This window comes from Colossoma macropomum, unplaced genomic scaffold (genome assembly GCF_904425465.1).
Source record: "Colossoma macropomum unplaced genomic scaffold, Colossoma_macropomum, whole genome shotgun sequence".
NCBI lineage: Eukaryota > Metazoa > Chordata > Actinopteri > Characiformes > Serrasalmidae > Colossoma > Colossoma macropomum.
In genome coordinates, this window is record NW_023494797.1 from 9,797,266 (window position 1) to 9,820,935 (window position 23,670).

At 38.6% G+C, this 23,670-nt stretch overlaps 1 protein-coding gene across 1 annotated transcript in view; it reads right to left on the reverse strand.

Moving 5' to 3' along the window:
• Positions 1-23,670, reverse strand: part of pias1a (protein inhibitor of activated STAT, 1a) — a 70,069-nt gene that overhangs the window by 26,177 nt on the left and 20,222 nt on the right. Inside the window, 1 exon segment of the mRNA XM_036584244.1 lies at positions 13,056-13,491. Coding sequence (XP_036440137.1) covers positions 13,056-13,491 — 436 coding nt within the window.

A 23,670-nucleotide genomic window follows, 5' to 3' on the forward strand; every position in this document is an offset into this window, starting at 1 on the left:
AGGTGCTGTTATGGAGGTAATTACTCTCTATTCACATATTCACCAAGGCCTGACTACAGAAAGGCCAAAACAGGTGCTGCTGCAGCGCGCACACACACACACACACACACACACACACACACACACACACACACTCTTCGCATATTCCTCACTCTTTCATCCCCCCCCTTTATTTCTCCTCCTGTGCACCTTCTCTGCCCCCTCTCTCACATGTCAGGGGTGCAATTAATGAACCTGCATAATGGACTTGACAACACATAATTAGACTGATCTGCATTCTCTCAATCAGAGCGAGAGAGAGAGAAAGAGAGAGAGAGAGCACAGAGAGAAAGCAGAGAGAGCATAAGGGGAGAGTGGGAGAGAAAGAGAGCAAAAGAGAAAGTGCAGAGAGAGCACAGAGACAGGGTGACAGAGCAAGAGAGAGAGAGAAATGGTGAGAAAGTGAGTGAGAGAGTAGAGAGACTGGGGGGGCGAGTGAGCAAGAGAGAGGGGGGACAGAAAGAGATTGAATGAATGAGTGAGGGAGTGAGGGAGGCAAGAGAGAGGGTGTGTGTGTGAGTGAGTGAGAGAGAGAGAGAGAGAGAGAGAGACTGAGCAGAGAGTGAGCAAGTGGGCGAGAGAGAGAGAGAGAGGAGAGGGAAAGAGTGAGTGAGCAAGAGAGTGAGTGAGAATACAGAGAAACGGAAACGGAATACAGAGAGAGAGACAGAGAGAGAGAGAGAGAGAGAGAGAGAGAGAGAGAGAGAGAGAGAGAGGGAGAGAGCTAGCTCCCTCCCTGTTTGAGCCGAAGCTAAAAATAGCAGTGCAGTCTCTGCCATCTGATGTGTTTTTACAATTGGATGCAGAGTGGGAGTGAAGGCCCTGCGTGTTTCCTTTTGAGTCTCAGAAAGGTACAAAACTGAGTCTTTATCTCAGCTCACCTCTACAGGTACTGTAAAGAAGAGACCAGAAAAGAAGAAAAAAGGAAAAAAAAATCAATTAAATTCACACGAACAGTAATAAAAAAAGGCATGGACTTATTTAGATAGTGTTACCAAAGCTTCATTGAAATAACAAGAACATACTTCCAGCATTATTACTGGACTTCTGTCTTACAGTGTGCCCAAAAGTATCAAGACTCCTTTTATAATTATAAGCATCCGCGGTTAAGCTTAAATGATAACACAAATTAAGACAAATGACTATTGTCTGCAGAAAAATCTCTATAAATAATATCACTGTGATCCAAATTCAGTACCACATGTGAGTGTTACAGAGTCTTATCCTATAGCTTGCACTTTCATGGTTGGTAATATAATTACCATACAATTAGCAGCTGGGTTAGCTTCTAATATTCCTTTATATTACTGTAATGTGGCAATATTTCATTTTCCAACCAAACAAATGCATAGAACCACTGGATATTAACAGTTTTATGTGTCGCCTGCGCAGAAAACAGATTACTAGTAACAGTGGTTATACTAGCAATACTACTATTCGCAACAACATCTCAGCATACATCATCCAGTTCAGTATGCCAAACTGAGTCCGGTACATAGCAAAGAAGAGGGTCTGTCAAATCAACCCAATGGCGAAATCAACAAACTGGTACCCTTCTTCTGGACAAGCTCATCTGTTTTACTCTCTACTGGAGAGTGGACCTCATTTACTGGAGTTCTTCTTTTATTTTGTTTTATGTTCCTCAGCATTTTTTGCCAAACTATGTTAAAATCTCTGTAATATTCGTCCCAAATGGCATCCAAAGTATGCATGTGTGGGGTTAAGTAGATGAAGTTCTGTTTTCTATAGTCTAATTAACCCTATAAATTAATTAACTTTTCTACTGTATACATTTTTGAACTAACCCCAGATTAGAATGACTGTACAAAGGGAATGATTAAATAAGGGTAAAGCAATAAAAAAACATCACGGCTCATGAAATAGAATGAAAGAACAATCATTTGCAAAATGTTGGCACTTGTTTAAATTATTGCAATATTCAGTAACATCAATTGTTGGCCCAAGGTCACCATGCCCAACGAGCAGCATCAGCTAGAAGGGTAATGTTGGCTAGCCCTGGCCCATGGAGCAGTAAAACTGCATTCTTTGAAGCGATGGAGCAACATCCGGTACCTCTCACATAACTGATATCCAAACTACATGCAAATCAACATTTTCAAGTTGTTCTCTCTCTTTCTTTTAACCTTTAAATACCACATTTACTGCATGTAGCACTTCGTTCTGTCCATCAGACTGAAGGTCTTTTTATAATGAAAGGCTTGTGATTTGAAGAGGCTTTTAATACGGGATTATTTTTGTACAATGCAATGCCTACAGGTTCTTCTATGATGAAATGCTCATTTTTTGACGCTGTATCAAACCTGACACCACTGCAAGCTGCAAGAGAATACGGCTGCAAAAATTACTGAATCTGAAGCAAAACTGACAAAGTCATACACATAAGTCTGGAAATAAAATGTTTTACTCCTCTGCCACTATAAGGTTGGTAAGCCTAATTTGTTTAGTTTTGTGTTTTTTTTTTTTCCTCTGAAATTTCACAAGTCTTAAGTCTACAGTCCGAGTCAAACTGCGAGTCAGTCAACATGCAATCCGAGTGTGACTTGAGTCTCCATCTCTGACATATAATTTAGCTTTAAACCTGTCTTAAGGGTGGGCAATATTATGATATTGTATCGTTACCTTGACAAATTATGTCCCAATAACCTTTTCTGGGTATAACGTGGATATAGTCAGTACTTAACTTGTTAACTGTCGCCCTGGTTTGGCGTGAAACAGCACCTCTAAAGTTAAAAGGAGCACTGTTTGCACATATTTTGGGCTACAATCATGACCTTGGTCTTTTAAAGGCAACACTTCCAACCGTCAGAATAACTGGAGGAATTACTGACACAGGGTAACAGGGGCTAGAATGGAGGAGCTTGTTTCCACCTGTCTCATAGACCTCTAAACTGATCTCTGGCTCTTGCTGGGTTATCTAGACCACATGTTTTGGGTCATGATGTCTCTTGGGTCATGATGTCTGAATAGCAGCAAGGCTTTGAAGGTAAGTACTTACCGATTTGCTAGCGTCTGCTTATTTGGTGCTGTGTTGCAAATAAGACTATCGTAAATGCTAATTAATAATGGATCATAAAACGGTTTGTGGAAATCAAATCCTGAGATTTCAAGCTTTCTAATGGTATACTGCATCATTTGATCTTTGATGCATAAAATCGATGTTTAAAAAAAATGGAAGTGAACGCTTCTACAGAGGTGTGCTGATACCGGTACAGTGATTTAGATAAGGTTAAAGAACATACACTAACTGCATGTTTTATTACAAAGTGAGCATTATTAGGTCTGTTTAAATTGAATTAGTGCAGCAAAGTTTGTAAAACACTGAATAAAAATCATTCTTTTTATCTTGAAGTATCATTTATAATATTTTGCCATATCGCTCACCCCAACTATCGTTATTTACGCTCCACACCAACTCCAGGCTTGGAAAACCACAGCTTAGTGTAGACGTGTTTCTTTTTTTTTAAAGATCCCAGAATAGAGTTACATGCTGTTCCTCTGACCACGGATGGACACACACATTATGTTTTTATCCAGGGAGGACCACTCTTACACATTCAGAGAAAAACAGGGAAAATAAGCAGCAGCTGTTTCAATTACGCTTTTGTTTCCCTCTTTGTTTGCTGGTGTGTGTACGTTCACACATGTGTGCTCGTGTTTTTGTTTGCACTTGTGTGCACAGACGTGCATTTTGTTTTTAAGCTTCAGAGTAGACACTTCATTGTGTTGAGTCGTAGCCTATGATGCAAGAGTTAATGACTATTTTTTACTAAGAGAGATTAAGTGTGGTTTGGTTGATAAGACGGTTCAGAGGAGGTTGGAGGTGTGGAGGGTGTGCGATTGGAGAGGTAAGTAGTATTTTAGCCGGAACAGTGTGTGCAGGGCTAGATGTGTTCATGAAGAAGCTACTTATGGAGAAAAACACTGGGTGTGCTTCATCTCCAGGGTCTACTTCTACAGACATATGAGAATTATTCAGCGGCTGCGCAGTAGATCATTTGTTAACACCTTAACTTCAAAGTAAAAAAGCAGCAATAGCTGCTGTTTAACTTAATTCATTACACTGTGATATCTCATTGCTGTTGTTGGACTTACAATGTAGTGCAAAAGCCTTAGGAACCTGAGAAAATTACACTTAAAAACTATTTAACTGGGCAGTAAGTGTTTATTTGCACAGAAAAAAACAAATAACATGAATACAATAGGTAGTGATTTTACATATGTCAATGTGTTTGTTTAACCATTTCCAAATCTCTACTTATGGCAGCCCAGTATTATTTGTAGTTATCATCCAGTTCCTGGTTTGGTTAATCAGTGCTTCATTAAATTAAATATCGTTTGCTGGTGGTGGCTTGAAAACAAATTCATGTGGTGGTTGGGGGCATCGAAGAGAAATCTGGAATAAAACTTTTGTTCTTCTGACCAGTTTGAAATGATACATTGTTGCATTTCAGTTTTAGTTTGCTTGGTATTTGACATAACGGACGTCATGCGTTAGTCAGATGGAGAAAGGGTCATGACTAAAAAGATATTGTAATGCATATTCGGTGACAACAACTCAGATAATATCCACCAAACTTTCTGTAAAATTATATACTCTGGCTAAACCGAGGGTTTTATGTATGTTCTGTGTACGTCCATTGCTTTGGTTTCCCTGCAACTGTAGCAGAGTAAAATCACTGCAATATCTAACCTCAAATGCTGCACAATAATACATAATATAGCTGATATATGCGGTCATATGTGTGTATATCAAATATTTTATAATGCCGTTGAATGTGCCCCAGCCTTGTTTTAAAACTGAAACTATCCATTTTTGTAATTACCAATTCAGAATGCATGAAGAGATGATAAAACACATTCACATATGGAAACAGTATCAGACATTCATCTGTTGCAGGTATCAAAGACTGTCTGCAGAGAGGAGTTGACTGTTCATTCTCTGTTTGGTCCATATAGATGTTTTTGGTCAGTTTTACATTCACATTTCATATTGGAAGCACACTGAGACCAACCTTCTCAGGATACTAGATAACAAGCTATCACAGTGCATCCAACAATAAAGGCAGCATAGTGCTTCATCTGTACAGGCATAGAAAACACAGCAGCACACAGCAAGTTCTAACTGCACTTGTTGATGACTTTGCCATGGCCAGTGTAGACACTGATGAGGTCGGCTATTACTTTGAAAGAAGATTTAAAGACATTCACTGCAAATACAATATCTTGGCAAGTGGAATCATCTTAAATCTCTCATTATGTCCTTAAACAAAAACAATCTGCCAATAAAACAAGACAATTTCTCTAGATACAATTATTTAAGTAAAAAATGCATAAATGGGCCTTATTTGCCAATATGTTCCTAAGTTCTTAAACTTGTTTTTGAGAAAGGTTCTAAGAAAAAGTCTGTCAGATTCACAATGTGTTCTTAAACTGCAGAACTGTTGAATTTAAGAAGAAATTTCTTCTTAAGAATGGCTGGTAAATGAGGCTCAATATTCTTAGAAAAACCTAACAGCAATCTCAAAATGAGAAATACAAGATGTGTCAACTACATTTAAGATGATTTCATTTGCCAAGACATCAATTTTCGCAGACTTTGGTTTGAAAGGTTTAATAGTGATGGTGATACTGGCCTTTTGTAAGGTTGTAATGTGCAAATGAGGCACTAACCAATCACAATGCTATTTTTAATATGCGTTGTGAGCATCTTGACCAATGATGAGTACTTCTGTGAGTGTTTTGATGAATCAAGATGTTCATGTCATCCTACAAAGTAAACTAATTTGGTCAAAACAATGCAGGTTAATCTTTGACCACATCACATCATGGATTCACCAATGTAAATATTGTATTTCTACCTACTGCAGAACATCTTACAATTTTTTTTTAATAGTATTTTTTGTTCATATTGTACAGCTCAACAGGACGACGTGCCTTTGCGTGTGCAAACAGTTCTGCAACAGAACGGATATAATACACTCTCTAGCGTGCAATGAGTGTTCTTGTGTTTCTCACACACACACACAAACACTCACTCATACACACACACAAATACACACAAAGCCTACGTGAGATCATTCATCTTAATGAAAACACTGCTCAGGATGTTGTGTAATCCGTTCATGCATACCAATAAAAATTCCTTCCAGTCTTTATACCCCATGTGTGTGTGTGTCCCTAAAGCTCTTATATCGGAGTTCAAACAGCAGCCTCATTTTCATGTCTTACTATTGATATGCTTTACACTCCTTAATTCCACCTTGCAAAACTAACTCCCACTCTTTCTGACTGTTCTACCTGTTGGTGTTGGTAGCTAGGATTCTGTCTATACTGCTGTACTGCTGTTGATAACCTGAAAAACTGAACCAGCAATAAATAATTTGCGAACAGGACCCCATGAGAATCAAGATCTTTCATTACATTATCAGGAGTGGACAAAATGACGATACGTTATTGTGATAAAGCATGTCATAATGTGCTTTTCTGAGTATATCAAGGGTATGGTTAGTACTTCTAGAACACTGAACAACTTAATGTATCTTTAAAAAGAGAATTTTTCTGAGATATCACTGAGATACAAAAAGTCATTCAGAGAAGTTGGATGTGAAATGGTGCAAGAAATTTAGTGACTCTGTTTTCTTTACAGCAGTGATGGTAGCAAACAGAGGTTGTGATGCTTACAATGCAAACATAGCATTTTACCTTCTGTACAAGAACTGCAAAATAGTCTCAAAAGTCTTTTGGGACTATTTTGCATTTGGGGTCAAAATCCTTTCTCAAAACTATTTTAAAACAATGTCTGAGACATCAGGAAGTGTATTCATAGCAATTTCGTTAATAGCTTTCTGAGAGGAAGCTTTTAGGGGCATTTAACTCTCCAAAAGTCTGGTTCCTATCACCACCACTGTAAACAGTCTACCTGTGTAAGCTTCTCTAGAATGGAGCATTTCACTTTAAACCACTCCGTATGACTTTGTTTACATCTTGAAGATTCAACCCTGCAGAAATTTTGAAAAAACAGTTGAAGTCACCTTTAAAAGTGTCCCTGCTGTTTTGCTGGTACGTTTTGTTCATTACAGTCTCTGGAAACTAAATATTATGATACATATTGTCTATTGTGAAAATGTTCAAGTATTGTGATGTTATAGACACCCTTTATACACTGAAAAAACAGTAAGAATTTCTAGAACACCCTATTCATGGAAGTATTAAATATTAGGATTCAGTGCAGATGTGATTAAGCAGGCTATGTTCCTGATCAACATACAGAGCATAAAAATACTGATCATGGTCATCAGTTCAGAATTTTCCTATCAGTGCCTCTCTAACCTCACCTTATTCATGAACAAGAAGTTCAATTATGGAAGCATTTGAATTCTCACAGAACAGACCTCCCCTCCCATGGTAAATGACATTGATTGAGATAATGAGTAATATATGCATGGTGAGCTAATAGCTAACGAGAACAGAATAATGAGGATAATGATTAGAAAAAATTAAACATGCAGCGATGAGGAAAAAAAAAACTTGCGAAATAAAGAGAGAGAGAGAGAGCAAGAGATAAAGACAGAGTGAGAGAGAGTGAGAACGTGAGGGAGAGGACAGAGAAAGGAAAAAATCAAGAAAAAAAGAGGGAGTGGGTGAATGAGAGAGAATAGAAAGAGAGAGAGAAAGATGAGAAACGGAGAGAGAAAGTGAGAAGGAAGTCAGAAAAAGAAACAAAGACATGATAGACGGGGTGAGCAAGAGTGAGAAAAGACAGAGGGGGAGGGAGAGAGAGGGATTGAAGAAAAGCTAGAGAAGAGAGAAAGAAATAGAAAGCATGACAGGGAGAGGGATGCAGAGTGGGAGAAAGAGAGAGGGAGTGAAAGGGAGGTGGAGGGAGAGAGGGGGAGAGAGAAACAGGGAATGAGAGGGAGTGAGAGAGGCAGAGTGAGGGTGAGGGAGAGGGATATGGAGAATGAGGGAGAGAGAGTGGGAAAAAGAGAGGCAGAGACAGAGAGCACAGAGAGAGAGATAGAGGGAGAGAGAGTGGGAGAAAGAGAGGCAGAGACAGAGAGCATTAGAGAGGGAGCGAGGGAGAGGCAGAGATGGAGAGGGGAGAGAGAGAGAGAGAGAGAGAGAGAATATTGAACACAGCATCTGTGGCGTGAGTGGAAAGAGCATGCTGTTCCTCTTCTAGAACATTCTGGACTGTTAGAAGAGGACACATGAGTACAGCACGTTTCAGGGCTTTTTAAACAGTAATTACAACAAGCTGATTACTACTAATTACTAAAGCTGATTTTTTTTATTAAAAATTTAAATATACTGCTTTGTAATAACAAATGACATCAGTTTTTTTAACACTTCTTTTCAAACAGTCAAAATATCATTACTGTGGTCAATTCAGTCTCTGCAGCGCCCCCTCTGAATCAACCCTACTATAGGCGAGCATTACACAGACCAGTACTGGAGCGTGAATCTATGAGTGCGTTTATATGCACTCAGTAATCCGATCATAATCGGATTTCGGCAGTTATCTGATTATTCAAATGGTCATGTAAACAGCATACACCGATCTAGAAACCCGATTAAGAAATCCAATAAAGAGAGCTGGATTTTAGCTTAGTAATCAGATTTCTCAGCGCATGTAAAATCTTACTCCGATTTCTTTCAGATTTCTCAGTCTGCGCATGTGTGAAAACAGACCGGAAATAAGAAAGCAGTGTTGCCGTGAGATAGCAGCAAAACACTTTTTGGAACGATGATGAAACCAAACACTTGCTTGACAAAATGAGGGATTTAAGTATTCTTTATTTTCTAGACGATGCATGTTCATATTTTCAGGTAAAGTGGCGCAATGTAAGCCACAGCATGAAGTTTGAGTTTGTTACATTTACATCACGTCTTCTTCTGTGAGTTTATTCACTCATTCAAAGCAGAAATCCGATTATTATCTGATTACCTATATGATTACCTACCTAAGTGCATATAAACACATTAATCGGATTACAATTTTCTCAGACGTTTAAGTGCATGTAAACCCACTTACAGTACGCAGATCACTTGAGCACTGTTACCGCTCCTCATGACAATGTCTGCCTATCACTGCGCTGAACAAATACGAGTTTGAAATATGAGAACAGATTAAGAAAACACCGCTATAATTTAAGTAAGATGTTGTCTGTGTGAGAAACTGCCACAGCAAATCACACAAACCATCCTGGAAAAAGGAGGCAATGTAATGTTTTTTCATCTATATTTGAGAAATTACCACTGCTGCAATAATGCTAATTTCTGCTAGCCTGTCTATTGGATTTTCAGGATTCTATTAGCATAAAGCTAAGAGTATCTCTTTACTTTTTTTACACTGTCGTGCCCACCCTCTTTCCCTCACAAACGGTCCAAAGCGTCCCTCCCTGTTTGAGCATTTTTATAAACCAAACTAAGGGTGGAGTAATCTGAAACTAGGAGGGTGTCAATACTTTTTAAGGTTTTACCATGCTTGCGGTTAACACTCTGCCCAAAAGATAGTGGCTGATAAAAACTACTGTTAATCGTCTTGATCGTCTTGAAGAATAGTGATTGCTGTCCTTCATAACTAATGACCTTTGCTTCTATGAAATCCTTGCGACTGACAGAAGGGCCGCATTTATAAGGCCACCTGACACCTACATAAGCCTGTCGTAACCACTGATACAACTTTAAAACTTTTATGAAGGCTTATTCCAACAAGCGCCAGCTGTCTTAAAGGTTGTTTTTGTCTATTTTGATGTCATTTCATTTGATGTCAACTGATGCTTGAAAGAATAAACTTTTATAAATGTCTATAGGTTTACATCAGTTGTCTTGAAAGGCTTATGCAGATGTTATTTAGCCTTATGAACACTGTCCTTCAGGAACGTGTTACCAACTTACATTTGTTTTTCCAGCAGTGCACAGGAATAGGAGAATGTCTTTTAATGGGCTTCATTTTGGATTCACTTATTAGTGTAATCAGTCAGTGGACTAATATTAAAGAGCCCACGTCTACATTTTATTTTATTCTTTCCCTTGAAGGCCACTTATAATCTTAGCAAAATTTTATGTACCAAAACATACATTCACCCTTTTCTTATCCCTTAGAATCCCTAGAGGTTGTTGTTTCTTTAAGAGTGTTATATGTAATGACCTCTGTTCCACTTTAAAAAGCAGAGCAGGTTAAAATGTACTAAACCAACAGTCTAGTTCACACTGAAACCCCTAAGGACGTCAGAAAAATAAACATCAGCCACTTCTTTAGGATGCCAGGATCTTCTTAAAGGCTGCAAGGATAGATCTGCTTCCCAACAGCCAGGGACAACACAATGTTTAATCATTCTTCTCCAAAATCTTCCACTCTAAAAACTCTGCTGTAGACTGTCTGCAGTAACGATACACCTTATCACTTCTTCACGAAAAGGAGGCCTGAACTGGCGTAGGCTGAACGAGGCATTGTTGTTACATCACAACCATGAAGAATTCGAAACTGCACAGTAGTTAGGTTTTTCAATAAGACTTGGAGAGTAAACAGCATGTTTTTAAACTTTAACAATGTTAACATAGTACATCAAATTCTTATTTCAGATGAAGTTAACTACTCAATTCTGACAGTAGGTAAAACTGACCAATGGGAACAAACAGTGGTAAGAAAAATGGAGCTCTAGAAAAATCCAAGAGCACGTTAACTATGCTTTGTGTGGCACATGCATATTCTGGAAAGAGCTGGGAGTGTGGCATTGTTTTGGAGTACTACGCTTTGTATGCAGCCTTATTGTTACTGGGCAGAATGTGGAGAGAGCTCAGGTGTGTGAACCTCTGGTTTCATCACTCTTCATGCAAATGAAAGAGAGGGCAGAAGAGAGAGATAGAGAGACTAAGAAAAAAAAGAAAGAAAGAAAAAGAAAGAAAGAAAGAAAATGGATCTCTGGTGTGCGTATCTCTAATTTCATGACTAGCTATGCAACAGGGGAGAGATGAGAGTGAAACTGAGAAAGCGATAGGAAGAAAAACAGAGAGAGTGAGAAAGATGGTGAGAAAACGTGAGAGAGAGAGAGAGAGAGAGAGAGAGAGAGAGAGAGAGAGAGAGAGAGAGAGAAATACGGGGGGGGTCTGTTTGCAGAATTCCCTTAAGGCCAATGAACATGTCCAAGGCAAGCCTCCTCAGTGCATTAAAATGCTAAAGTGGAGAAATATGGCCGTCCCTGCGCAGCCCACCAGAATCAGAATCACATTTATTCACCGTTTCCTGTCACCCACATGGAATTTTGCTGTGGTACATTTAGTGCTGTTCATCACTGAAAATGGTACTTTCGGCATACTGCCCAAACCTACACACCTGCCTCCCACACACTACCACCCACTCATCCACCCAGACACATACAGCCCACCACTCCACACCGGATAACAACCGGGTTCAGAAACAGTTAACAAGGAGAAAAAAATTAAAGCAAAGGGATTTTAAAAAAGGATCAAAATTATTCAGAACTCCCAGAGTGAATTTTTTTGGTGAGTTTATAATAGTTTTATTTCGTTCCAGTTAAACCTTTACTGCTGCGGTTCTAAAGCATTTTTATTCTAGAGCCTCCTTTGTGAAGAGTAAGTGCCACTGCACCCCCCTCAACGACCATTTCGCTAGCTTTCTCTGCAGTTTTCATGATTCTGTATGTACAGGAGGCGCTGTTCTATGACAGGACAGATAACTCACAGGATGGCTGAGAACTCTGACTGGCTGGGACATATTTAATTTAACAACATTTAATAATGTCTACTACTTTTAAACAAGTACAACTTTTTGGAAACGGTCAAGGTGGCTTTACTAAACTCACAAAATTAAAAATTAGTAAATTGAGATACAACTTAACTGGATCAAACTGGCATGCTATTTTATTAAATATAAGCAAATGTGACAGAGTAGGTGTTATGGTTATTTCACCAGGCCTAATATATAATTAGATTTCTTTCTGTGGGGAAGGAGAGTGTTTAAGGACTTTGAGCATGATAACCTACTTTTATATTATCTTAAGTGAAGTGCTTTAATTAAAAATAGATCATTTTAAAGCTTAGCTCAGTATCAGTACTGACTGATAATCAAAGGGTTCAATAGTGGTGTCAGTCAAAGAAACAGTGGTATTTTACCATCTCTACAATCGGAAGAATCTTACATTATTTTATTCAATTTTACAGGTAATCAGTTGGAGAGGGGCTGCAGAACGCTGTGAGAGGAGTGGAATATTGTTTCTGTTCAGAATGAACTAAAATAAAAAATATTTTGTGTCTAATCCCTGATTCAATGGAAATTATTTGGCATGAAATAATAATGATATTAAGTTAAAATTTTCACTGGATTTCATTCCTGTTATTGATTAAACTCTGTTAAACAAACAAAAAAAAACAAGAAAAACTAAAAACTAGATATTTGATCAAATTCAATAAATCTGATAATTAAATAATAAAAAAACAGAAAAGCCATCAGAATAATAATAATAATTATACCTATTTTAATAAAACCACACACCTCCATGCATTATCAGTCTGACAAGAAACAAAGTTTTGTTTATAAAGCTAAATACTAGTGAGTCACCAGTAGCACGCACTGACAACACGTGTGATTACCAGATGGAGTAGGATCCCTCAGATTAGCATTTTAGCATTTTATGGTATTGTTTACTGGTGATGTTTTTACCATTTCATGTACCATTAAAAAGCATGAACAAAAATAAATAAATAAATAAATAGATTGCAGCAATCACACAAATAATAATAATAATAATAATAACATTAATGGTAACAAAATAAAAAAATCATTTTATTTCATTACTGTAAAACATCTTGAACTTTTCATATTCTTATATAATGTTTAAATAATCAATATTGATAGAATATTTGAAAATTATAATATTCAATAGCTGCAGGCCTAAAAAACGCTGTTCATTTCAATTTTCAGTTTTGTTTTGTATTTCTAATCCCTGTTAACAACACACATGTACACTCACCAAGGCTGGTGGGTTTGATGAGCTCGTCCAGCACATCGTAGAAGGGCAGTCTCTGCAGCTTGACGTCTGGATGTACGGGATGCAGGTTGGAGGGAAGGTGTGGCAGGCCCAGCTCGTGTTTGGGTCCCAGGAGCGAGATGGGCAGCAGGGGGGATGGGGCGGCCCCGTGCCCATCGAAGGCCAGTTGGGTGAGGCCCGCAGGCAGTGAAGCGGCAGGATGGACCCCCGGCAGGGCCAGTTCGGCCGGGGACACCAACTTGGTGGGGAAACGACGCCTGTAGAGTTCCTTAATCTTCATCTGTACCGCCGGACTGCAGCCGGCCTTCAGCAGGTGTAGCGCTTTGGTCAGCAGCTCGTGCTTACGGCCGTGTTTATTCCGCCCAGCGTAGCCCAGGAGAACCTGCAGCTCCGATACTCGCAGGCTCATCACCATTTGCTACCAGAAAGAGAGAGAGGATAAATTAAATTATAAAATATAATAATATCTTGTGAAATAAGAATGACACAGCTTGAGGGAGGGTTAGTCAGCACACTGATAGTATGGTGCCAAGGGTATCACTAGCTGCTGGTATAAAAATATTGCTTATATTGTAGCTGTCTTGACGAAATAATAGTATTTTCAAAACTGTTGCTTCACAGGAAATGGAAAAAAGTGCTCTTAACTTTCAAGCACGTTAATGCAAAATCATAATGCATTTTCATTAGTCCATTCACGCAATGTAAAGGCCAACTACCGTTTTCAAATAGTTAGAAAAATAAAAATAAAATGGAAAAAAAATACAAATGAAGTTAGAAGGTGCTAAAATGACAGCGACGATATGTAGGATGGAACATGAATGTGTGTACTGAATGGTTTACAGACTGATGTGTGAAACAGAAATGCTTGGCAACACTACAGCTTAACAGACCTCTGAAGTCATGCATTGATCTGAAGTCAGCATCAGGCCCATACTTTGAGTCTAAGCTGGATTTCTCTATGACAAAAATTAATGGTGTTTCCAAAATCCGCCACTGCCGCCTGCTGTGGTAAATAAAAATGCTTCAAACCTGACACACTTTGCCCTGTGTACACTGGCAGTCAAAATAAGAATAATGCTACATATATAAAGCCATACTGAGCAAGCTAACTCTCCTCTGCATTGAAATGATGCAGCATGAAAGTTAGCCTATTATTAAACTTCAACACTGTTATATACCAGCTACTCAAACTGTAGACTATCACTGACAAAGCAACAAAGCAACTGCCACATTTGCCAAAGGCTGCTGGTTTGTGTGGGGTATTTTGGTGAGGCTGTCATTCTTATGGTGTCAGTTCGGTGCACAGCAGTGTTAGCTTGCATGTAGCACTAGTCTCATTTCAGCTCCTTAATGACCTTGTAATTCATAGGATCCAGCAACGTTTGGGGGGGAAAACATCCATCCAGATTTGAAGCATTTTTATTTACTACAGGATGTGACAGCAATGATTTTCAAAAGGATCATTCATTTTTACCAAAGAGAAATCCAGCTTAGACCCAGAGGTCCTAATATGGGCATAAGAGAAAGCTGAGCTGAGAGAAAGAGAAATAGAAAGAGAAGGAGAAAGAAGTGTTAAGAGGGTTTAGAGAAAAGGAGAGAGAGAGAGAGAGAGGAGAGAGAGAGAGAGAGAAAATAGAGGGGGACAGGGTGATCTGAGATGTAATATGTCATCCAATGATACAAGAAATAAAAAGAGAGAGTATACTCAGAAGGACTCGTGCCTTCAGTGAGACAAACAGACAAAAAGGGAGTGAGAGATATAAAGAGAGAGAGCAAGAGAAAGACAGACAGAGAAAAAGAAAGATGGGGGATGGAGAGAGAAAGAAAGGAGAGAGAGAAATAGAGTAAGACAGAGAAAGTGCAAAATAGAGAGAAAGATAAGGAGAGGGAATGAATGAATGAATGAGAGAGAGAGAGAGAGAGAGAGAGAGAGACAGAAAAAGACAGAGAGGAGAGAGAGAGAGGAAGAGACTGACGGACAGACAGAAGGAGAGACAGAGTGCCATGCTTTCTCTGGCCTGACACACTCAGTTAGCACAGACCAGACTGTTTACTAGCCAAACACAGAGCCCCCCCAACACACACACAAACACACACACACACACACACACACAGAGTGGAATGCACAGGACACACACACAGACTCAACTGCACAAACACAGACACCCGCAAATACAAACACACACTCAGAATCAAACACAAACACAACATTCACAAAATGTATAACTGTGTACAATCTCCATTTTATTATTTTTGTAGATGTAGATTTTTTTTTCACTGAACCGTTTAAACACAGCAGCTGTCTTTTACATTGTGTGAAATTTTCATGACAAACGGACCAATAGACCAATGCTCCAAAATTATCTGGAATTAAAAAGCAACCAAAGAAAATGTTGGGTTTCGGGACGATTCTTCACACATCAGGCTCTCACACATCAGGCTCAGCTCGAGCTCAGGTTTGCTTTCTAATAAGTGTGTTTTATGTAGTAGATTTGTTCGTATTTGAAGCAATAGGACTATGCAAATTTAGCACACTCTTGCTCTCTCTCTCTCTGTTTACTGTAGTCTGTAAAGCCTACACTAACTGTTCCCAAACACGAAATAAAAAGAAAGCTCACTAAAGAGGAACGGTTAGAAATTCCAAATGAGTCAGGGACGTCTTCACTGTGGTAACGTTATGATGTAGTCGTTACATCAAATGAAAAGCACACTGGTTATGTACAGTGTAGAGCTTTTGCTAGCGTTCTGAGCTATGGTAGCAGGAGGACTGACAAGCTGTCTCTTCCACATCAGCCTGCCAAATTATTACACAATAAGCTGACTGCCATTATTTTTCACAGTAAGTAAGATTCACAATCATGCAACAAATAGAATATTAATTAGTTGTGTTTATAAGCTGAGTTCAGGCAAATAAATGTAAGAAAAAGAATACAAAACACACGTTTAATGACACATCATGGGTCTTAATGAAAACAACAAAGGTTCTAACAATCACTGCTACGGACAATAACACTAAATCACTTTAAAATGTATATAGGCCTATATCCTTCTCAGATTATCCCTTGTTTAATATATTTGTACATAGCAGAGAGTTACTTTCTTACATAGTTTTTCTTACATAGGTCCCTCCTGTATATTTTGTGTATATTTGTTATATTCCAGTTTTAGTTTTTTCTTTTTGTGTTTTGACTTTGTTTTGTCTGCACTGTTTTTAGTATATAACGCTATAATGTATATAATGCTGCCCTGCTGTAGAGTCATTATCTTTGTCTCACTACAAGCATTTCAATACACAAATGTCCTGACATGTAGTGCAAATGATAAATAAACTTGAAACCTCAACTTGAAACTTTAGAGGTGGTGGCAGTGGTGAGTAATGTTTGTTTATTTGAGCTCCAGCTGTGTCTGTCGTCAGTTGAGAGCTGTGTATCAACAGCTAGTTAGTAATTATGGCAATTATTTATAGGGCAATTAATCACTGTCGAAAATGTTATAATTGTGACAGGGCTAGCTCTACGACACATTAATCGTGGGTTTGTATCAGGTTTGGGTTTCGAATTTAGAACCAACAGTCGGGACAGGCTGGCTCGGGTCTCAGTCACAGGAAGGCGTTGGGTTCGGGCTTCAATTTCATGCCTGTGCAGACCTCTAACACAACCATGAATTTTCCTGAGGCCAGGACAGTACAATCACTGCAGGCTGTAGCAGAGTGGAGCCGGGCTATGAAATATGCAGGAAGAGAACACGAGTGCTGCAGACAGACAGAAACAAAAGGAAGTGTAACCTCATATTTCATACTTTTGGCTTACAAAGAGGACAAGGAAAATAAACAAAAGGAGTAAATAACATACTCACTAAACACACACCTAGAAAACACTTCATTATACACATTGTTGTTCCTCTCTGGGGGCGAAGCCCACTCTACACACACATGCACACGCATACGCACACACACATAAACATTGGCTCTGTGTGTGGTCTCTGGTCAGGTTAGAGTCAGGCTTGCTAGAGTAATCATTTGTGTTTATAGGAAGGAACAGTCTGCATGGTTTTCTGTCTGAGTTCATTCCAGTATTTAAAGGTATTACGGTGAATTTTTAAAGGGCTCATAGCATGGAAAATCTCGTTTTTCTTTGCCTTTTGAAATAAAACAGACTGAAGAATGTAAACACTGTTAAAAGTTCCCAAATGCACCACTCACTCCCCAGTTTATAGAGTGCATATCGCTGCTGTTGGAACAAACCCCGTATCTCCAAAATGAGAACTTTACAGGAGAAAGAAAAACATACTTTTGTTTTAATGTAAGTCAATGGAACCAGACTTCTTTTCAAGTAATTTTGGGCCATTTCTTTTGGTCCATTTATCATAAAGATTAGGTACAATCTAAAAGGCAACAGGCACTTTCAAACTATGCCAAAAACTGAAAAACGACAAAAATGGAGATGCGAGGTTTTGTTCAGACAGCAGCGATATACGGAAATTAAGCTACAAAAACAGCCTATTTTGAATTCATTGTTTTCTGATGTGGCAAAACACAACACACATATCTACCCAATTAGCCTACAGAAGTTTAACCCCCCCCTTCACATTAAAGCTACTATGACCCAAACTGCCTCTTGAATTGAGACACAAAACATGGCAGCCAATTAGAAGAGAGCTCATTTATTTGTCTCAGTCTTAAAGGCACAGTAACAACTGTTTAATTCTAAGGAATTAGGAAAGACTACAAAATAGTCATGTATAAATTAATTATGTTTTTGCTACATAAATTAAAAAAAGTCATGATTGGACATAAAAAATATATCAAATAAATAAGTAAAATTGAGAAAAAAACAAGATATGGGCCCTTTAAATACTATAACCGACTGAAAGTCACCTGCAACCAACATGAACTCTAAAAATTATTTATTGTTTCCTCATTTATTTATTGATTTATTATTCACTTCATTTACACACTGAGGAGCAAATAAATAGCACATCAGTACTAAGAGCAAGAAGATGAAAGAAGGAGGAGGACAAAGAACAGGACTGCGGATGGAGGAAAAGCTGTGAAAGCTGCAGCGATGGGGAAGTGAAGGAGAGGGAGTGAGAGCAAGTGAAAGAGAGAGAGAGAGAGAAAGGGGGAGAGAAAATAACAGTGAGTGAGAGAAAGAAAGCGAGAATGTGAGAAAGAAAAAGAGAGAGAGAGAGAGAGAAAGAGAGCGGTAAGCATGTAAGAGAAGATGAGAGAAAGAGGGAGAGAGAGAGGAGAAAGGGTGTGAGAGAATGAGATAAAGAGATAAAGTGGGAAGTAAAGAATAACAGAGTGAGTAAGACAGATTTAGAGAGAGAAAAACAGTGAGAGAGGGAGAGGGAGAACAAGTGAGAGAGAGAGTACAGGGAGAGAGAACAAGTATAAGTAAGAAAAAAGCAAGAAGGCATGCAAGAGAGAATAAAAGGGTGAGATAGAACAGCGAGAGAGAGCCCAAGCAAATGTGAGAGACAGAGGAAAAGATACAGAAAAGGTAAGAGACAGAAAAATAAGAAAGAGAAAAAGACAGTGAGAGAGGAAGGAAGAGAGAGAGAGAGAAAGAGAGTAAAGGGTGAGTGAGAGAACAAGAGAGAGTGAAACAGCAAGAGGGTAAAAGAAAGGAGAGGAGAAAGGAGAGTGAGAATAACAGTGATATAGAAACAACGAGAGAGTAACTGAAAGAGAGAACAAGCAAAAGAGAGAGAGATAGAGAGAAAGAGAGAGAATAGGTGAGAAAAAAAGCTAGCTGGGGACAGAAAGAGAGAGAGAGAGAGAGAGAGATGGGGGAAGGGCTGAGATATGAGCTCTCAGCTTCCAAAACAAATGAAACTGAAAACACACGCACACACACACACACACACACACACACACACACAAACACACACACACACACACACACACACACACAAACACACACAAACACACACACACACACACACACACACACAGGCCGCTCCAGTGAAAACACACAGCGGGCATGAGATTGTCTCTGACAGCGCCTGTTTGAGAGCAGAGCTTGTCAATCATGCTGTCTTTACTCTGCCAGTCTCATCTCTCTCCATCTCTCATACACAAAAAGCAGTATGGGTGGAGCAATGCAGCAAGACCACATGAGAGAATGAGCGTGCGAGAGAGAGAGAGAGACTACTTCAAGAAAGTGTGAGAACAAAAACACAAAGTGTGAAATGACCTAAACAGCATAAGTAGAAAGAAATACAAAGAAAAAACAAAGAACCCCACATACTCCTGACTATAAGGGTCTATTTTGTCAAATACATCATACATAAGATTACAGGAAGCTGCCCCTAACCTCCTCCCACACACGGACAAAAACAGAGCTTCTATTAGTCCAGTACCAGACAAATGGAAAACTTACTTAAACACCAATTCTGCTCAATGAAATGAATGAACAGAGCCAAACAATCATGCTACAAAAATCCTTTAATTAGGTCTAGTATTCATCCACTTTTTAATGCAAAGGACCAAAAGAGTACATACTGTAGCAGAGTCGTCCACAGTGCACAGACGGAAGTAGGGTTGGGTGACAAAAATGGAAATACAAGGATTTATGACACTGGGCGACATTATTAGGCTCACCGTGTTTTATCTATGAATGTCCTAATCCAACCTGGAGGACTGGGAATGGTGCCAATCCCGGCATACTGTAACGGTCTGAGTATTGGCTATATTAAGCCCAATCTACTTCTGACCCCTTGTTTTATTTTCAAATTAATACATTTTTAACCACCTGCCTCGAGAGCTCTGCCACAGAACAGTTTACAAAATATGTACTTCCACAAAGTTATTCACTCGTGTGTTGTGGCTGATGAAAAATGAAAGCATCACAGAAAAGCTTCTTTTAGAATACTGTTAGCAGTCCACTTTGAACGTGTCTAAAATCGTAGCATATTCATGACACTACAAAACAGTTATTTTGTATAAGTCCACAAAAAACAAGAGATGTCAGCTTAGAGCATGTAACACTTTACATACATCAAAAATAAAGTGATTTTCTTCCAGCAATTAAATCAAAATTGGATCATAAGTCAATATTAAACACACTATGAGCCTGTTTACACCTGCACTAACGCATGCTGTGTGTCCAGACTGTATCTGGATATACTTTGGCCGGATTCCTTTTGCAATTCTCACTAAAACGTGGCCCCAGTGTCGCTAGATGAGGTCCAAGTGCACTTGACCCACATTAAAAGCATGTTAACATATACGTTGTTTCCGTTTTACGTTTGTTTACTCTTTTCGCTATTGCGATTCGAGTGGACAAGCTGGCCTGGGTGCTTTCATCAGCTTTTAGTGCATGAGGGCACTTGGTTTGGGGCTCAAATTAGCCTCAAATATCCTCCATTGTTCATTATGTTATTTATTCTTTCGTTACATTGTTTATTTGGCAGTGACAGAATAAACATTATCTGTATAACTGTACACAATAACAAAAATGCATTCTGTTTACAATTGTGTTAAATGCGGTCAAGATCCATCTCTGAGCACCTCCAAATGGGGTTTGAGTGATCTGATCGTAATCCAAACACAATCCGACCAAAAACGTATGCTAATACAAGGTGTAAACAGGCGTTGTGAAATGGTCTTTTCTTAAAAAGAAAAAAAGAAACAGTCCATTATCTGGAAATTGTGTCACATTATCCACGTGAAATTACAGATATTGGATCAAACTCGGCATGGGCCAATAATCAATAGTAAAGGATTTGGTTTAGAATCCCAAGCTGTATCAGCATCAGTGAAGAAGCTGCAGATATTAATATTTATTATATTTGCATATTCACTAATGATTTGTTTTACACTGTAATTAACGTATTCCTCTAATATAACAAAAATGGCCTGTTCATGAGGATTTTAAGGGTTTATGTTCTTTTGCCTGTCTTACACACAAAAAAGCTGTCAATAACCAACTGCTCACCTTCATTACAGCAATACAGGCTGAGCTGGTAAACACAAAGATCACAAAACACAATCAGGATAGAATAACAAAAACATATATAACGCATCCAAACCTAATCTGTATCATGAGGATAACATAAGACAAAAAACATCACGTGAAGTGAACTGATAATCATATTTGATAATTATGAAAACAGTAAAGCACTGTTTCAGCTTCAGGTTTAGAATTTCAACTTTAAGCAGGTCTCCGATGTGCAGAGGGCTGCTACCAACTTTCCTTACTCAAACCTCTCCATGCTACAATTTGCTACATGGAAATTTCCATAAATTTGGACTATAGTGTACATCATGATGTATAACAGCTCATCATGGCTGGTACGATTTTCATCTGTTTGACATCTTTTTTTTCCCTATTCAAAAGCCAGCAATTACCAACAAGCCTAACAGAACCCCTAGCATGCATGTATACTGTTGCTTTCTATCAAACTCATTTTCTCCCTCAACCACATGCATAAGCACTCAAGACCATACAGATATAACAAATATACAGAAACTAGGTGCATACTGATGTGACAAGCTGTTTAAAGGTACAGCATTTGGGAGTGGTCCACTGCAGTCACAGAAAAAATGTGCATAGTTGTGGACCTAAACAAACTGCACATAATTTCCTTATGAAATGCAAATATATTGGCTGAGCTTATTTGCCTGGCTGGTAGAGACAGAGAAGCCAACATAAACACAGACTTGGTCTGTTTATTATTCATTATTTCAGTGAATACAGTTTAAAAAAGCAGCACAGAGGCAAGAAGAGTGCATCCAGTGCAGTCGGTACGTAATTGGACAGTGACAATACTTGGTGTTTTATCTGTTCACCAGCACACTGGATTTGAAATGAAAGAAAAGATTACAAAGTGCAGAATTTCAGTTTAATTTGAGAATATCCATGCCTATAGTAGGTAAACAACATGCTATATGAATTATAGACTTTATTGGGGCTGTAAAGATTCATAAAATTCATATGTAGATTTGAAACTATACAGTTACAAAATAGGTTGCTTAAAAAGTTCATGTTAATTTTGTTAAAGTTTCCAATTTCAGTTTATCAGAACATTCAATATTATAAAAATATAATATTTAAGACTTTAGAATGGCATGTAAGAGTTTAGCTTGATCCATTCAGACTGGTTTCTTCACAGCACAGAAACACTAAAACTGTGATTTCCAGTGCCCTGATCTAACACGCTAGCCTCAAGCCACTATGTTAGCCCCGAGGCCACAAACAATACAACGACACAGTTTCATATGTTGTGGTATGTTGCAATACGCTGTAATACATTGTAAAGCTACTAGATTATGGCAACAATCATAATCACAATGATTATGATCAGGATTATTTAACATGATTACTCAGTGACTCTGGAAACCATGCATTTACCGAACTTTTAAAAACTTTAACAGTCTGAATTTCAGAGGATTAAACAAATTGGTTGTATTGCTTTGTGGTGCAGACACACTGTTTGCAGACTGGGAGTTGTATGATGCAGACCAGCCCACCTTACACAGAAACTGTATTTGTCCTACTACACACAACTTTTCTAAAATCTGTGCATTTTCATCTTTCTATCTTACTCTTATCTCTTATTTATTCATATGCTATACTGAGATAAACAAAGTGGCTAAAGAGTGATAAAATGAAAACTGACAAAAGTTTTTGTCTTGCTCATCCTCATCCTCCTTTTCACTTCAATAAGAAGCTAACTTTCGCTTCATCTTATCTCTACCCACGGTACGAGCTACAATCAGCAAACCAGGGCTGAACAACTTGAGATGGGGGCCGCTGGATAAACCTACTACAGATATACTCCTGAATAGTTTGTCTGAGCATTCTTGTGCTTTTATGAGTGAGTTTATCCATTAGCTCACAGTAACAGGCCCAAAATGCTACCAGCCCAACAGGAATTCTACCGACTCTCCTGATTACCCACTCCGGCATTGCCACTGTATAACAAATTTTGTACAGTATTTGTTGTTGTTCCCTGTCGGGCTCCTTGAAACCAAAATGTTTCCAAACAGCTGAATTGGTTTTACCTTTCTTGTTGACCAAAGGCTCTTTTTCTGTCATCTTGGCTCGAGCTAAACTAAACATGCCACAGCCTGGCTTAGAATGAGTTTGGGACTTTTAGGGAGGGGCAAAAGTGCACTGCTGTAAAGGAAAGGGGTGCGTTGGATTTATAACACAAGACAAAATGAGAGCATCATTGCGAAATTGAATGTGGCACAACAGCCATTTAATCTCAATTACATTGTTTTCAGAATTGTTGGAAGCCAAAAAAAAAAAGATTAATTGCCCAGCCCTAACAAATTACATTGTTACACTCATGCTTTTTATATATAGTACTAGTAGTGGGCGACCTACCAGCTCATCCAGTATACCAGTTAAAATTTTACTCAGAAATGACTTTACTCACAACAGTTATACCGATTTGCTACTAATAATCACAAACAACGCAGAGTACAAACAGTGCAAATCATGCTAATGTTAGCCCATGTAACTGAGCGGTTCAGTCATGGATGTTTCAGTCATATTTAAAATGAAAATGCAGCAGACCCCTGTTCACCTCCCGCTGTCTAGTCTGTTGCATCTGATGTTGTTCACTTTGTTTTCGCAGTGGA